The sequence below is a fragment of the Rosa rugosa genome, chromosome 2 (genome assembly GCF_958449725.1).
Source record: "Rosa rugosa chromosome 2, drRosRugo1.1, whole genome shotgun sequence".
Lineage (NCBI taxonomy): Eukaryota > Viridiplantae > Streptophyta > Magnoliopsida > Rosales > Rosaceae > Rosa > Rosa rugosa.
The window spans coordinates 43,546,010-43,564,365 of NC_084821.1; the positions used below are offsets into that span (position 1 = coordinate 43,546,010).

The 18,356-nt window shown below is 38.3% G+C and overlaps 1 protein-coding gene and 1 long non-coding RNA gene across 3 annotated transcripts; one reads left to right on the forward strand and one right to left on the reverse strand.

Moving 5' to 3' along the window:
- The first annotated feature begins 459 nt into the window (after positions 1–459).
- LOC133734060 (uncharacterized) lies at positions 460–1,499 on the forward strand. Its single transcript, XR_009858028.1, has 3 exons — positions 460–617; positions 740–832; positions 1,205–1,499. It is a non-coding gene; the product is annotated as an uncharacterized LOC133734060 (long non-coding RNA).
- A 5,836-nt stretch (positions 1,500–7,335) lies between these two features.
- LOC133734239 (autophagy-related protein 8C-like) lies at positions 7,336–9,844 on the reverse strand. Of its 2 annotated transcripts, none has more exons than XM_062161875.1 (6): positions 9,691–9,844; positions 9,516–9,589; positions 8,675–8,730; positions 8,310–8,362; positions 7,698–7,816; positions 7,336–7,611 (listed from the first exon to the last, which is right to left on the reverse strand). In XM_062161875.1, exons 2-6 carry the CDS (start codon positions 9,550–9,552, stop codon positions 7,517–7,519), a joined length of 360 nt encoding a protein of 119 aa, XP_062017859.1. In that variant the 5' UTR covers positions 9,553–9,589; positions 9,691–9,844; the 3' UTR covers positions 7,336–7,516. The 2 variants fall into 2 exon arrangements, with proteins under 2 accessions (XP_062017859.1, XP_062017860.1); XM_062161876.1 differs by having other exon boundaries at positions 9,516–9,570; positions 9,691–9,766.
- Positions 9,845–18,356: the final 8,512 nt, after the last annotated feature.

An 18,356-nucleotide genomic window follows, 5' to 3' on the forward strand; every position in this document is an offset into this window, starting at 1 on the left:
TTGGGTGCCTAGATCATTTTGGGTGCTCAAAACAGATTTGGTGCAAAGCTTGTGGATTTTGGCCCAAGTTTGGACCAAACAGACGGGCTCCGGCTTACTAGGGTTTCGGTTATGGGATCCTGGTGGAGGGTATGGGCTCATAAGGCTTGTCTTTAGCCTTCCCTTTAAGTCTTTTATGTACTATGCTTATTTACTATGCAATCGTTTCGATCATAGTAAGATAGGCCTGTTTAGAACATGGATGTTCGTTAATGAGTGGTACTAGATATATATATACCACGTTTTCTTATTTGCCCTCTGTTTTTCAAGGCAGTGGAAAGATATGTAATGTACTGCTCTAGCTTGAGACTATTAATGAGAAATGTTGAATTTCATTCAAAAAAAAAAAAAAAATACTTGAGGAGCAGTAGTGATAACTGAGTTGGGCCTCCCCTTGTGAAGCCCAATCGTTTCTTATGTGTTTAAGAAATTAAGTAGACAAAAAACCACAGGAACCCTTAAACCCTGCGATAAAGAAGAAACCCTTGGAAGAAGGTAGTCAACCATGTCGTCGGCGCCACCGAATCCTCGTCCTCAGCCACCACAACAGAAAAGGGACCTCTTGTATGACTGCGGAGGTACTCGCTTCCCCTTCTCCCTTTCTTTGTTTCTCTTGAAAATCTCCCTATAACTAAGAAAACAAAAAAGAAGAAAAAGAAAAAAACCACCCTTTTGATTTTGTGATCTGAATGTGTTGCAGGTTGTGGGGAGGAAGTCCCATTGAGGCCCGGGGATAAGATTGAGTGCCCCCATTGCAATTACCCAGTTCTATTCAAGAAACGAACCCGTCGCAGTAAGCTCTATTTGTATTGTGTGTTTTTCTTTCAATTGCAAATATGCCTTTGCTTAAAATTCTATGTAAGTAAGCATTATTTATTTGGAAATCTTCATATGTTATTGATTGAGTTATTTTCTGACTAGTAGAGCAACCCATCACTCTGATAGTAATCATGTCCCGTGAAATAATTATAATAAAAAGAACAATAACAAAATATATTCTTAATGTGTGGAATGGTGGTTTGATTGATATTGTCTGTCCTGACGAATTCAGGAGATGTTGTTGTTCTAAATTAATGGGATTTTGAAGTTGTTGTAATGACTTGATGTTTAGATGGTTGCGTAAATATTACCATCTGTGCTGATACATGAGCATTGGTTGTTGCAGTTGTGGAGTTTCAGGCACGTTGAAGGAGAGAATTTTCATGATGTATGAGCATGGAATTGGATGTAACTTGAGATTTAATGTATAGAAAACAATGCTATCAGCTTCTGCTTGGCTTTAAATGTTTTCAGATTGTTCAATGTCTCTCTGTTCTTCTCTTTTCGTGGCTGTTGAACCAATTGTTGCGAAACTATGCTCATATACTTGAAACATTGCTTCTGAAAATGTTTTGAGATTTACTGTTAGTTATCTATGGATTCAAATTTGCACATGAGATTATACACACACATTTGCAAACTGTAAAGGTCTTTTGCTTCTCCTCTTGAGCATTGTTAGATGGTATCTCCTTACTATCAAATGCTAGTAATTTGTGGCTTATGTGTTTCTGTTGCCATCAAAGTTGAGCTTCCTAGTTTTCCTTTTAGCAACAATGAGCTTCATGATGAGATTTGGTTTCATTGGTTGCTTTGCTGTTAAGAACAGATTGAACTTTTGGTACATCCCTTCAGATTGGGAACTCTGGTTCTGCAGAAGGGTTTCTCATTTTATTCTAATTTTTTCCTTTTTTTAATTCTTTTTACTTTTTATTTTTTATTTTTTCGTTTTTGCCACCAAATTTATATGCTCATGGGGTTTATAAACAAGAGATGACATTTGTGGCGAATGATTTTCAAGCGTCCAAAGGGAAGGTAGGAACTAGCTTTGGACTGATGTTTGTTTTCTTAATCTGACTTCAATGTAGAATATTTACCTATGTCAGATAGATGGATGCCTGAGTTTTCTCAATCAATTACAGGCTCACAGCAAATAAGAGTGGTCTATACTTGTGATGCAGTAGAGGAATGAGTGACTAACCACTCCATTTAAAGAAAATAAGGGTTCCTTCCATCCCTATATTTTCCTTTTCTCCAACAAATAAGTGCTGGGAAGATAGGGCTCTTTATAAAAACCTTTCGTTTTCCTCAAGAGTATGCATTGCTTTTTTTTTCTTTTTTTTCTTTTGGTTAGTCAACGCATGATTGATTTTTTCTGGCTAAACATTTGGATTAAAATTTTGTGACTGCTCATGCTAATTCTATTTATGTCGGGTGTTTTCATTCAACACCATACACATTATGCAATATATAAGGATCCAAAAGAAAGTTGAGATTTATTATTTAGTTTTGCATGAAAAATTGGAGACTAGTGGTGGATCGCAACAATCGTAGTTGTTTTCAGTTTTCTCTGGAAATAAAAATTATGTGAATAAGAATCTAAAAATAAATACCACTTATTGAGATATTGTAGAAAACTAATGGATTAAATACTTGTTACTCCTCATACTTTTCCCTGAAAAACAGTTTGGTCTCTCGCCTTTTAAATTAAACTGAATAGTCATTATTCTCTCTAATTCTAATATAATAAGTCCAAAATAATTTGAAATGACTATTATGCCCCTCATTTTCTATTTTTATTATTTTTTTTAATTTTTCTCCCTTTTTTTTTTATACTCTCTCTCTCTCTCTCTCTTTCTCTCTCTCTCTCTCTTCATCCTCACCGATTGCTTCCCCATCTTCTTCTTCTCCTCCTCTCAAATTCTCTTCGGCTCTGAGATTACAAGCAAAATCGAGTCCGTTCCAGAATTCCAAAGTCTCCATCTTTCTCCTCAAAATATATATTTAACCTCAAAGCTTGCATCTTTAGCCTCTTCCCTTTTTTGCATTTCCTCTGTGATGCTCTCTCTCGCTGCAACCAAAAGGCCCAAAAACCAAACAATTCAATCACATCACCTCAGTTCAAAAATCCTAGGATCAAACGATTCAAATTTCCCTTATCCCAAATCGCATCACCTCTGATCCAATTCCCACGGATCTACCAAAATTACCTGAGGCCGAAACCGAATCGTGACCGACACACTATCCCCAGACCTCGAAGCATCCACCGTCTCGGGCATAAGCTCCTCCGCCGCGAACTCTACCGGCAAGACGCCGCCGTACGACCGCGAGCCCTGGTATATTGATTCAGAACGGGATCGACTCGGCGTGGCGGATCGGGGACCGAGTCCACCTTCGGAGTTGTAAAACGATGTTGCCGAGCTAGAGGAGGAGGGCAGAATGAGAGCGCGTTCGTTCAACAACGAGGACCAGGAGGAGGTTGACAAGTAAGGACTTGAAGGCTTCCGATATGAGGATAGACGAATTTGATTGTTGGGATTCGTGAAGATGAAGAAGTGGGATTTGGTTTTCTGAATTTGTGTTTCTTGGTTTGGTTCTTTCACTGTATTAGATTTCTGGGTTTGAGATGAACGTTGTGTTGGAAAAGGTTTGTTTAGTTTAAGCTAGATGTGGAATGCAGATTCAATTTAGGGAAATGGTGGCCGGAGATGGTGTTCTCCGGTGGTTGCAGAGGGAAGAAGAAGAGAGAGGGAGCGAGAGGTCAGGGGAGAGAGAGAAGGACGCACGGCTGAGAAGAGAGAAAGGGAGAGTTTAGGTTTTTGGTGAGATGGTGGCCGGAATACAATGGTCTCTGGTGATGGCAGAGGAAGAGAAGAAGAAGAGAGGTCGAGGGAGAGAGAGAGATACCGTGAGGCCAGGAGAGAGGGAGGGAGGGAGGGAGAGAGAGAGAGTAGAAAAAAAGGGGAGAAAAATAATAAAAATAGAAAATAGAAATAAAAATAATAATAAAAATAGAAAATGAGGGGCATAATAGTCATTTCAGATTTTGGACTTGTTAAATGAGAATTAGATAGAATAAGGACTATTCAGTTTAATTTAAAAGGCGAGGGACCAAACTGTTTTTCAGGGAAAAGTATGAGGAGTAACGAGTATTTAATCCAAAACTAATTATAATAGTCAATCATTAAACAATAGCAGCCCAAGCAAAGGCGAACGAAACAAGTTTTCCAAGTTTTTAATTTTCAAGGCTTTGGTAAGGCTTTGGTCTCATATATAAGAGGTCAGGAGTTCGAGCCCCATCAAGGGTGGGAGTGGGGTGGGGTTTTTTAAAAAAAAAAAAAAAAAAAAAAAAAAATTTCAAGGCAAATGAAATAAGTTTTCCAAGTTTTTAATTTTCTTTTTGTTAGTTCTAAAGAATAATTTCTTAAAGAGTTAAGATACATGTTACTGGTGTGAATAGAAATAGACATTTTATCATTGGCCTACTGCCAATAATTGTCCTTTCCCGTTTTTGTTTGAAATATTGCAAATTAACTTTCGAAATTTATGGAACTCCGTTAATAATTAAAACCAAATATGGCGATGCATTTGAGAACCCTTTCAGACCCTATTTATATCCATTGGATCATTCAAATATCATTGATCACTCTGCAGTCTGCACCACCTCCATTGGAGACCTCTTTTTTTTCTTTTCCATCCATTTGAGACCCTTTCCAACTCACATGTGCAGTTTACAAAATTCCAGCAATTCTTAGATTAACAATATATTTTAAATAATTTTTTTCTAACTCCAATTAAAGTATATCCCTTATTTTGACCAGCTAACAAGAGCACATATAATTACTCATTTGCACTCTTAGAAGGAAAAACGATTCAATATTTCCATAACAAAGGCATTTTAAGAAAAGCAACCTCAAATTTGGGTTGCAGTAGCATAAGTCGAAACAATATACATGTTTCATACTTATTAAAATTATATTTACAGATGACATGGCTGCACTTAAAAGGATCCAAATGTATTTCCTCCACTGTAAGTCATGTATAGGAAACCGTCCTCATCTTTGTTTTCCTCATAGATTGCAGACATCATTGCAGCTGCAACAGCCAAAAGCCAAATACATGTTGAAAGTAAAAAGATAAGAGAAATGGGGGTCTAGAGTTGAGTTGGATTATAAATCAAACCAGTAGGTGGCAATTTCTTTTGCTGATACTACACTGATAGGATCTTTTGCAGTAACTACTTTGAAAAGTATGGACAATTCAGAACACAACAGAACTGAGATGTGAGGATAACCAGGGATGGAAAACATATGCAGTTAAATTTTCAGATAAAAATACATATTTGCATAACTTGATTGTGCTCTAGGAGAACGAAAAATCATTGCATAACTCATCAAAGCAGGAAAAGGATATCAGGTGCAGGCAACTCAATGTGAAGTCTTGACCTTACCAAAAAGAACATTTATTTGTGTTTAACAAGAAATGTTGAGACAAAAGTGAAACTACATAAAGCACATATGATATTTAAACATAGTACACTGACTTCTTCTTGTCAATGTCTGGTACGTCGCTCCTTTCTGCATTCTCCAAAATAAACTATTTAGAACACCGGAAGAAAAGAAGGAGATAAACATTTTCATATAGGACAGACTACTATAGAAAAAGGTCAGAAGGTGCAACAAAACCTAAACAAGTTTTACAAATAAACATTTCCACATAAGTCTGTGCTGATATATGAGCAATGGTTGTTTCAGTTGTGGATTGAGTTTCAGGCCCGTTGAAGACTTGAAGGAGAGAACTTTCAAGATGTATGAGCATGGAATTGGATATAGCTTGGGATTTAATGCATTAAAAACAATGGTAGCAGCTTCTGCTTGGCTTTAAATGTTTTCAGATCGTTCAATGTCTCTGTTTTTCTAATTTCTTGGCTGTTGAAACAATGGTTGTGAAGCTATGCTCATTTACTTACATATTGCTTCTGAAAAATATCATATGAGGTTTACTGTTAATCGGTTATTTATTAGATTCAAATTACCGTACGAGAGTATACACACAGGTGCAAACTGCAAAGGTCTTTGCTTTTCCTCATGAGCATATATATGAACTCATTGTTAGATGGTATTTCATCACTGTCAAATGCTTACAAATTTAATGGCTTGTGTATTTGTGTTGCCATCAAGTTGAGATCCTTAGTTTCCTTTTAGCTAACAATGAGCTTCATGATGAGATTTGCATCATTACTTGCTTTGCTGTTACGAACAGATTGAACTCCTGGTACATCCTGTCACATGTGATTTAGAAACAGGAGATGACATTTGAGGTGAATGATTTTCAATTGTCTATCCACATGGAAGGTAGGAACTTCAGATGTTGAACTGTGCACAGATGTTTGTTTTCATTCTTAATCCGAGTTGGATGTACAGCTAATGTATCTATATGAGAAACACATTGCTGATTTTATAGTTGTGATGCAAACAAAAGTACCACTCGGTTTCAAAAAAGAGGGATTCCAGCATCTGTTTTTCTTCCCCTCAAACACAAAAAACTGCTAGGAAAAAACCGCACCGTATGCATTGAGCTTATCTTTTGTAAGTCAATACGCATGATTGATCTTTTTTTGGCTACCTAATCTCTTCAATTCAAATTTTGTGACCGCGCATGCTATTTTGTTTGTATCATGCATACCATCCATATTATGCAACATATAAGGATCCAAAGAAAGTTATGATTTATAATGTAGAGTTGCATAAAAATTAAGAGATTAGTGACAGATTGTAACAGTCATTATTTTTAATTTTCTCTAGAAATGTAAATTAGTTTCCAAAGATAAATACCACTTACAGCTCATTGAGATATTAGAGAAGATTAAATTATTATAATAATTGGTTATCAAGAAATGACATTTTCTGTCGGGAGTAAAACGAGCCACTGTAATTGCAAAATTAGGTTGGAGAGAAAACGGCTATAATTGTAGAATTAAATCTGAGACTCTGAGAGTGCATGAGTGCTGAAAATGATACCAAATTTTTTGCATGATACCAAATTTTTTGCACTAAATTGCACAGTGTTTGGATGATGTAATACTGACGGTCCAAGAAGTTGGATAATGTAACTCAATGCTTCAGACTCTGTCTTTTTCTTGACACTGAACGAAAATGTTTCATAATCACCATTATGCAAAAAATAATTAAAGTAAACCCTCTAATCATCAAGTTGGCCCTCATAACAAAAATAATAAAATAAAAATAAATTTCTAAACAAAACGTTAAGGTTTGAGACCCATTCCAACTCACATGTGCAATTGGTTTGGAAAATTAATGCATTCCCCTTGGTCTCTATATGTACAAACATAAGCATATTGCAAGTAGATTAACAGTACGGAAAAAGATTGAATGTCAAGTAAAATATCCCATGTATATATTCCAATGCAGAAATCAATAGATTAGCCAACACATCACATATAATTCACTCATTGCACTCTTAGTAGGAATAACCATGCAATATTTCCATAATAATGGCATAAAGCCATAGATCCAACAGTTATCAGTAGGCATTATACGAAAAGCAACCTCAAATTTGGGTTGCAGTAGCAGGAGTCGAAAGAATATACATGTTTCATACTTATTAAGGTTATATTTACAGATACTCAGCTTGGCTGCACTTAAAAGGATCCAAATGTATTTTCTCCACTGTAAGTCATATAAAGGAAACCATCCTCGTCTTTGTTTTCCTCATAGATTGCCGACATCATGGCAGCTGCAATAGCCAAAAGCCAAATACATTAAAAGTAAATAAAATAAGAGAAACGGGTATTTAAAATTGAGTTGGATTATAATTCAAACCAGTAGGTGGCAAAATGTTCTTGACAAATATAAATATGGCTTTCTCAGCACTAAGTTTTATCCTCTTCCGGACCACATAAACAAACTGCCCAACAGTCAGATCAGCAGGAACCAGGTACCTGTTTTCATCAGAAAACATTAAACAGAATCCATTGAACGAGATCTTTCACTGTATAATGAAAACACTGACTACTGTTAGAAAGTCAATTTGTTAGAAACTTATATTTCAGCTCCAATTTAAGCACCAACTGTTCCTATTTCTTCTGCATATTATATTGATAGCAATCTTTTGCAGTGACTGCATTGAAAATTATGGAACAACTCATGACAAAGCATATCAAAAGATCAAGAGTTGAGATGCCATGACCACTGGCCATGGAAAACATACGCAGTTAAATTTCTAAATAAAATAGGCATAGCTTGGTTGAGCTCCAAAGCAAAGAAGACTCGTGGCTAACTCATCAAATAAGGAAGAGAAATCCTATCAAGTGCAGGCAACTTAGTGTGAAGTCTTGACCTTACAAAGTATGCTTTGTGTTTAACAAGAAATGTTGAGAGCGCCAGAGTAAAAATATATAAAGCACATATGTAATATATATGGTAAATACTTACTTCTTCTTGTCAATGTCTGGTATGTCACTCCTTTCAGCCTTCTCCACAATAACCTATTTACAACACCAGAGATAAAAGAAGATAAGCATTTCCATATAGGTCAGACAACATATAGAAAAAGGTATAAAAAGTGCAATAAAAGCCAAACAAGTTTTACATAACAGACTTTTGACACTTGGTATGGCCGGCCCCTTGGGGATAGGCACAACTCGACCAAAGGTTCAAACATGCTTTGCTTATCTATCTCTGTATAAATTAACAATTTAAGAAGTTTAATTTATAATCACATTGTGCTTAGAATCTAGATCATCTTAGCTCCTAACTGCCCCTCAAGCATTTATAACACCGACTAATGATAGCCATACCGGAATTCTGTCGGGATACTTCTCCCTGATACGAGCAGCTTCTGCCTGCCTCCTCTCTGGAGAATATCAAAATACAACGAAAAGCATGTAAGAATGAATAGCCTTTCAAGCTCTGATCTACTGGGAGCATAACAGAAATATAGTTGTGTTGTCTTTATATAATGCATAGTGTAGTAGGTTGTTAAAAAGATATAGGAAATAGGGAGAAAATGCTCGCTAGAACAATGGACTTTCAAAGGATCATTCTTACACTTCTAAACTAGATATCTACGACATGCCTTAAGTAAATAGTTATTTCAATCCTCTTACACTCTCGCTCACAGGGTTTGATAACCATTCACTGCACAAAATTAACACTTATTTCTCATGCATATTTCCAACTACTATAATACATTTTCACGAAAAGGAAGTCACACAATCACAATTAGAATCCAATAGAAAAGCCTACAACAATTCAACCACATGATTAGAGTGACCTTCAATACTAGCTGGACAACTCTATTGTCCTAAATCTCAGAATACCAACCCAGATATAAAAAATTTAAAAAAATCACACCAGATCTTATAACTCAATTACAGGAATAAAAAGCATAGAATTGGGGAAAAAGAACAAAACTTCACATAAAACCCAATACATAAAAAGTTGAAACTTCAAAAGATTGAAACTTTAATTCAATAATTCTTCTTTTTTTCCAAAATATGCACAAATATTATGAAATTTGCAAGAGACCCATCTTAAATCAACAAACACCATACATAACAGAATCCAGGGTCACTCTAGATCTACCACAATCACATGCATATAAACTGTAAGCGTATATAGAAAGCAAAAGAAACGAACCCAGAGGGTGTTCCAGCTTGAAGGAGCTTTTGGCCATGGAAGATCAGAAGTCTCTCTGACAGTTTTGTAAAGCTCTGATGAGTTCAGATCACACAAAGAATAAGAAGAAGAAGAACCAAATTAAGGGTTTTTGATTGAAAACAAAAGTAGAGTAAGGAATTAAATAATCTCTTACCAAACAGAAATCAAAGGAATAAGAAATGAAAAGGGTTTGGGAAGGAATCAGAGAGAGAAAGATAAAGGGGCAACGCCACAAATGGGGAAACTGATGGAGAGAGAATAAGGAAGGAACCTACTGACTAGACAACTACTTTTTTACTTCACCAACTAGATTTCACTTTTTTACTCTATTGCTTTTGCTTCTGTTTTACCTTGTGTTCTGTGGTGACAGCGTCGTACTCAGACCAAAGAGACAGAAGACAGCGTCGTATGTAGGAGTATTGTCGTTTGTCTATTCAGAGACCCACGAAAACGAAAAGACTAGTGAGACTGCGATGTGCTTCTGAATTCTGATCATGCCGTATGCCAAAGTTGATTATTGGATGTAACTCCGGCATGGGCATGGCCGTCCAACCAATCAGAATCTAGTACCAGAATAGTTCATAGCCAAAGTATGAATCCATGATTTGCTGGTGTCTTTTTCAGGTGGTTGCATCTAGGCCGGAGATTGTTGGGTTCTCGAGGGGTCTAGTTTACTAGCGTCGTGGTTGTCATGCTCATTGTGTTATTGTCACCCGAAGGCTAGAGTCAGCGTTGTGGGAGAGGACTGTGCATCGTGGCAGCATAATGTTTAATTTTCTTTGGTTTGTGGATTGTGATCTTCTCTTAGGTTGGATAGATCCCTACTCATTTGAGCTGGGATTTAGAGGTTTTGGTCCTATTGTTGAGCCGATTCTTTGGCCCTGTTCACATTAACTATGCGTTCGGTGCCTTCTAGTTATCAATGTAATGATGAATTGTCCTCACACGTGGTCTGGCTATTTTGGAACTAGGTGCTTGAGAGGGAGAAGTGGTTTGACTTGGTGTTGGTGGCAAGATTGCATCGTGACACTCGAGATTTTGGTTACCTTTTCATATAACTTGCCGGTATGGGTGTAAATTCAGTTAGGAGTTCGGCCCATTCGGGCCATATGTTATATATAACATTCCTGTTGTCATTAATCAATCTTGTACAAACCTAACTTTTTTTATCATCTATGTGTGAAATCTTTTGAAATTCTCTTCAGCGGCCTATATGATTTTTGCATGATACATCAATGAAACATCATTATAAAAGAGGATCACTAGAGCTACATTAACAATTAACAAAATGATTGATGGACAAGCTATTAATTAGACAATATTGATTAAAATTGGTGAGTACATGAGTACATATGTGATGAACTTGAAGTGCAAGACATAAATAATTTCAGGTGTAAATGTAAGGATTAAATTCAGTTTACCCCCCTGAACTTTGGGCCTAAAATCAGACCGGTTCCTGTACTCTCAAACGACATCACCCGAGTCCAAATTTTAAATTTGCTTCCAAATGTGACGTCACTATAGCCGTTGGAGCCGACAAGGGGGCCCACAGTTCAAAGTTTTAAACCCATAAGGAGGGCATAATGGACATTTCCAATTTAATATAATTTCTATTTTTTTTTTCTCAAAATTCTCTCTCTCTCTCTCTCTCTCTCTCTCTCTCTCTCTCTCTCTCTCTCTCTCTCTCTCTCTCTCTCTCTCTCTCTCTCTCCGACCACGCTAGAAACCCCTTCTGGGATTGTTACTTGATCGGAAACGGAAACAAGAGCCATGAATACGCAGTAGCCACAAAACCCAGAACTCCAATTCTCCAAATTCAACCAAAACTTGAATTCAGTTATACCCAACAATAAGAATCACGATCTCATGTTCATATATATAGTCGGAAATAGACCAACAAATATCAACAGACAATCTTGAACAGTGAAACCCGAAATGAACAGTAACCTCAAAATCCCAATTCTCAAAACATGAACTTGAAGTGAAATCCGGAGTAATAGATAGGTAGACGTCGATAATTAAAAAAAAAATCATCCAATTACCTTTCCTTCTTCTTCTTCTGCTCCAGCCAATTCCCTTTCCTTCTTCTTCTTCTTCTGAACCCATCAACACCCAAACTCAAACCCAATTGCTATCAAATTCAAATCCAAAACCCAATTGCTATCAAATTCAAAACCAAAAACCAAACTCAAATCCAGTTGCATGCTATCAAAGTCAAATCCACTGTCTACATTCTCACCTTTGATGGCCATGAGCAGAGAGGGAGAGGATGGAAGAGAGAGAAGGCGAAGAGAGAGAGAGGGAGCCGAAGAAGAAAAAGCGGGCCCCGGTGGCCCAAGTCTCCGACGCCGTGACCCGGCTCCGGAAGTTGGTGATGATGTCCAACGCGGGTCGGATAGGTGAGAGCTCCGGTGCAGACGGTGTCCTACAGGTCGGCAGTGAGGCACGTGGATCAGATCGGGAGTTGGAGGATCTCTTGGAGGATTTGGGATCGGATCGGAGACTTTGCAGCCTCCGCCATGAGGACTGCGCAGTGGAGAGAGAGAGGGAGGGAGAGAGAGCGAGAGAGAGTACTGCGCAGTGGAGAGAGAGAGAGAGAGGACTGCGTAGTGGAGAGAGAGAGAGGGAGGGGGAGAGAAAGAGAGAGAGAGAATATAGAGAAAAAATAAAAAATATATTAAATAGGAAATGTCCATTCTGCCCTCCTTCAGGGTTTAAAAATCTGAAGTGTGGGCCCCCTTGTCGGCTCCAACTCAGCAGCTGACTTCATTTTTGGACCCGGATTCAAAATTTGGACTCAGGTGATGTCGTTTGAGAGTACAGGGACCAGTCTGATTAAAAAAAAAGTTTAAGGACCAATCTGATTTTAGGCCCAAAGTTCAGGGGGGTAAACTGAATTTTTTCCTAAATGTAATTATACCTAATAAATCTTTCAACTTAATCTAATTCAAAAATTTCTCAATCCAAATCAACTCAAATTAAAATGAGATTGTTATAACAAACGATTAGTGGAAAAAAAAATTACACAAAATATGATCTAGAAACTATTGGGTGTTTGTCTTTGGCGGTAGGATAGTAAGACAAATAGGCAATGGTTTCTCATATGGAATGTCATGTATTCGAGCCTCATTAAGAGTGGAGAGGGGTGGGGTTAAAAAAATGATTGACGAAGGTTAACATGAAGAATGACAATACGGACCAAACGTTTCTAAAATCGAGATTGTCCCTCTACCTAAACCAAATAATCGGATGCCACCAATGCCAGAACACAAAAAAATCATGATCAAGATCAAGATCCAACACGGATAACAAAACAAGACCTAACATAGAACCAAAACTTAAACCCAACCTAGGATCCAAACTAGCCCAGATCCTGACACGAGAACCACTAAGAAGCAGTCGAGACGAGCATAGCTCCTCCCTCCTTCAACAAGGCTTCACGCATTACCATGATCTAAACGACCACAGTAAAAAAATAACATCAAACCATATCAATGCTTGGCAGAAGTAACCCTAGCATGTCTCCAAAAAAAAAAAAACCATGTACCTGGTAATATCTAAGATCAAAAGCACATGAATGTCAATACCACCAACAAAATGGCCACTGAAGAGTAGAGCCGACCCTGACTTTTAGGAGGCCTGAGGCAAACAATTTAAATGAGGCCTCCACATGAAACTTGAAATACAATTTTATTTTCTTCTTCAAATAGAACTACTTTTTCTTTTTTTTTTAGAAAATAAGTTTTATTGATAAGATCAATACAGTACATAAGAGGATGGAACAGCCATCCTTACAACCATAGCTTTAGGCATCCAAGTCAGTCTGATTACATTTAATCAGCCAATGAGGAAAATACTCAAGCCAAGTACAAACTGAACGATGCTTCTTAGCATGAGTAGCTAACATATGTCCAGTACCATTGCACTCTCTTGGAGTATAGCAGCAGAAAATAGAGCAAAAGCACTTCATTAGCATCTTGATCCCATCCACAAGGTGCCCATCGGCTGCAAGGTTATCCTCCCCTTCTTGAATCGCCTGAATCACAACTTGTGCATCTGATTCCAGGACTAGAGTAGTATACCCTTGTTCCAATGCTAGCTGCAACCCGCATGAGATCGCCATGATCTTGGCATGTCTAGGAGTAGTAACGCCAGAAAGGGGAATGGTTCTAGCCACCGCAATTTCTCCTTTGTCATTCCTAGAATAACATACACCAGCGCCACCTTCTCTAGTATCGGGTACAACAGCACCATCCGTATTTAACTTCATGTAGCCAGCCAAATGGGGCTTCCATTTCTTTTGTTTTTCCCTTGTTCCTCTACCCTTGATATCATCACAACATTAAATTCACTGTACTGTTGATTTGTTAAGGTAAAGGACAGCTTAGCATCCACTTTCTTATGCTCATAAACCCATATGTTACGATCATGCCAATTCCTTGATAGCACAAATACAAATAATTCCACTTCCTTTGTTGTCAGCACCCAATTGGCATATTCCAATAAATCCATCACAGACTTCCCTTTCCAACTATTAAAAACAAAACTAAAAGGAAGAGATTGCCACACCTCAGCAGCAAAGTTACATTGAAATATAGCATGTACTCCATATTCTTCCTTGGCCCCACATCTTGGACCAAACGGCTCAACTGGAACATGTCTCTTTGCAAGGTTTGACAAACAAGGCAGTATATCCTTCACAGCCCACCATAGGAAAAGCTTGTTTCTTTCAGGAATTTGAAGTCTCCACAACCACTGCCAATACCGTTTACAAGACGTTTTGTCTGTTACTTCCCCTTCTGCTCTTCCAAGTTGCTCAATGTCCACAACTAAGTTGTAGCCACTAGCCACCGAATACACACCCTTTGCCGTGTAGTGCCAAATCCACTTATCTTGGTGTCTTCTCCCTGGAAGAGGAATAGATAATATGGCTTCTACATCCCTTGATAAGAAGTTTGCTTTGATGAATTCTTCATTCCACCCACCAGATGCCATCATAAGCAGACTAACAGGATGATTAGCACTCAAACAAGGAGGTGAAAGGGTTTGAAACTACTTGGTCTCGGAATCCATGGATCACAATAGATACCTGTGTCCTCACTATTCCCAATTCTTCTCCGCAAACCCTTTCGTAGTAACTCTCGGCCCCAAATTAAAGACCTCCAAGTATAGGATGTATCCCGACCTTTGTTTGCCACTAGAATATTTGAACTTGGGAAATACTTTGCCTTAAGAACTCTGTGCACTAAGTTGCTGTCATCATGTAATAGTCTCCAAACCTGCTTGGCGAGGAGAGCTTGATTGAATAAATTAATATTCCGCAGCCTCAGGCCACCTTGTAGCTTGGGTTTGCAAACTTCATTCCATCTCAACCAGTGCATACCTCTCTAATTCTTAGCCCCACTCCACCAAAAGTTACTCATTAAAGAGTCCATATCGTGACTGAGAGTTATAGGCACCTTGAAAACACTCATTTTATATGAAGGGATGGCTTGTGCAACAGACTTGAGGAGAACCAACTTGCCTGCTTTAGATAGTAAATTCTTCTTCCAACCCGTAACTCGCTTCCGTAATCTATCTTTAACCTTCTTAAAAGCTGCCTTCTTATTTCTTCCAATTACAGTTGGTAGACCCAAATAGCTCTCATGAAAAGGTACTATAGGAATCTGTAATAAAGCATTAAACAAGGCTTGATCCGTAGCCACCACCTTTGAATTGAAAGTTATAGCTGATTTGTCAAGGTTCACCATCTGTCCTTATGCCCGTTCGTAAGTTTCCAACACCTCCTTTAGTTTGTTACAGGCTTAGACATTTGTTTCAAGGAATAAGAGGCTATCATCGGCAAAAAATAGATGGGTGATTGAAGGTGCATCTGTTGCCGCTTTAATACCTTGAATGTGACCATTTAATTCAGCTTGAAGCAGCAATTGACTGAAACCTTCCATACACAATAAAAAGATATACGGAGAGAGCGGATCCCCTTGCCGTAATCCCCTTGTGGGTTTGATATATCATGTAACCTTCCCTTGACAGATTATGTAATATGACACTATTGATATACAATCACATATTAATGAGATACGATTCGAATCAAAACCCAAACTTTCCATAACTCTCCAAATAAAACACCATTCAACTCTGTCATATGCTTTTGCCATATCGAGTTTGATAGCCATGCAACCCTTCCCTTCAGCCCTTTGTCTTCGCATAGCGAAAGTTGTTTCAAAAGCAATGAACACATTATCAGTAATATGTCTTCTAGGGACAAACGCACTTTGCGTTTCAGAAATCACCTATGGTAAAACCTGTTTTAAACGATTCACAATCGTTTTCGAAACCATCTTGTAATTCACATTGCAAAGGGCAATGGGTCTGTAGTGAGTGACCTGTTCAGGTTTCTCGACCTTCGGAACCAAAGCAATGAGCGTGTGATTAAGTTCCTCAACTGATTCTCTTCCATTTAAGATATCCAAGCAGCATTTCACTACATCTTCACCAACCACCTGCCAATATTGCTGATAGAACAGTGCAGGCAACCCATCACTGCCTGGAGTTTTCGTTGGGGGCATCTGCTTTAGTGCAAACTCCACCTCCTCTTTGGTATAAACCCTTGTCAGCTTAGCATTCATGTCTGCAGATACTCTGAATTGCATCCCCTCAAGAATTCTATTCATCTCATATCCTCCTGCTTTTGTAAAGAGGTTCTTAAAATAATCTTCAAACACCAGCTATTTTCTGTGAATCTGTACACCATTCCCCAGTTTCATTATAAATGCCCTTGATCTGATTCTTCCTCCCTCTAATTTTTATCACCTTCTTTGAGCCACGAGACTCTTGCCCGCTGCTTCCACATCATCTCTTCCTGCTGAAGCAATCTCTCCAGTTCCCTTGAAACTTCTTGCAGCCTACGGTCTTGATCAGGTAGAGGCTGAATGAAATTTAGTGATGCCAATTCCTTCTTTAGCTTCACAATATCATTTGTGACATGTCTAAAACTCTACTTATTCCAATGATCTAGATGTGCTACACAACCTTCAATCTTCGCCCTAAAATTCAGCTCCATATCACTGCTCCAAGCACACTTGACAACTTCCTCAAAGTTCTCCTCCTTCATCCACATTGTCTCAAAATGAAATCTTCTTACATTTCCTTGAACATTGGATTGTACTTTCAACACAAGAGCCTTATGATCAGACACTATATTATCAACATGGTGCACAATTACCCTCTCCCAAAGTTGTGAGAAAATAGTATTCATAACTCCTCTATCTAGCCTTTCCCACAATATATATATTATTCCCATCTCTACCACGTCTCCAAGAGTAGGGGAAACCCTTGAAATCAATTCCTACTAAATTGCAGTCATCCAGGGCTCGTTGGAAAGCTTCCATCTATGCAAATGACCTGTCTGGACCACCCATCTTCTCAGCCAAGGACAATATTTCATTAAAATCACCCATAACCACCCAAGGATAAGAAAAAGTTCCTGCCAACCTACGCAGTAGTTCCCATGAATGTGTACGCAATCCAGCGTCCGGGTTGCCATAAAACCCAGTAAATCTGAATGGAGGCAGATCCTGTGGTATCACCCAGCTATCAATATGGCCTAAAGAGGCCGAAGAAATTTGAACCCGCCAATCATCCCTCCATGATAAAGCTAAACCCCCTCCGAAATCCTCCCTTTCAACTATATGATAATTGTATTTGATCCTTGCAAGTTTGTATCATCTGCATCTCCTCCGACTTGGTCTCCATCAAGAATATCAAGCCCGGTTTATACACCCTCATAATGTTGGAGAGAATTCTAAGACGTTACTGGCAGACTTCCTTGGTGTTGAAATTGTTGCGAAGCATGAAAAGTATCTAGGGCTACCGACGTACATGGGTAGACGGAAAACTGAAACCTTTGCGTATATTACAGAGAGGCTTAGTAAGAAACTTGAGGGTTGGCAAGGGAAGCTTCTCAGTAGTGCAGGAAAGGATTTTGCTCATCAGAGTTGTCGCTCAGGCTTTGCCTACTTATGCCATGATCTGTTTCTTGTAACCCAAGTCATGAAACAGCTCATGGCATAAGTATATGGTAAACATCTCATGGTAAAAAGGGTTTAAAAGGTATATGAATGACCAAATAAAAGAAAAAACTAAAAATAAAAAGTCAAAAATGAAACAGGCATAGGTGGGAATCGAACCTTGATATTTTCAGGGCCACATCAGCCACTTACCACTACAGCAAAACCATACAAGATGTAAATGTTGACAATATATATATGAGGCCTCTTGAATTGAAGGCCCTAGGTTTGGGCCGCCTTACTAAAGAGTAACTTTAAGACGACCATGCTACAGATGTAACTGTGCATAATGAAAGACATGAATTGGGAAGTAAACTAGCACTAACTTTAACAAGAATCCACCCGCTGACCAAGAATACTGAGATAAAAACTAGAAGCCATCAACAAAGGACTACTAGGATTTGGCAAAGCCATATAGCTTAAGTGCAAGAGGACTTAAGAACCCTAGGGAAAAAATTAGTCGATGCTTTTGTAACCATGATTTTTTTTAGGGGAGTAATTATCCCTAAATATATTCATAACTACACTGAGTCACTGCCAGGATATTACATACACTACTAGAGAAAAAGCTCCCAAGCATAACCTTGCTTTTGCCTATTCGGCCTAACTGAAAACAGATCCTTAGCAAATAACATCCATTCTAACAATATATGCTTACTTATTTCACTACTAACTACAACGAAAAAGGTTCGAAAGTTAAGAATCTAGACTACTATCATAATAACCACCAAGCTTTCGCCTAGGAATGCAA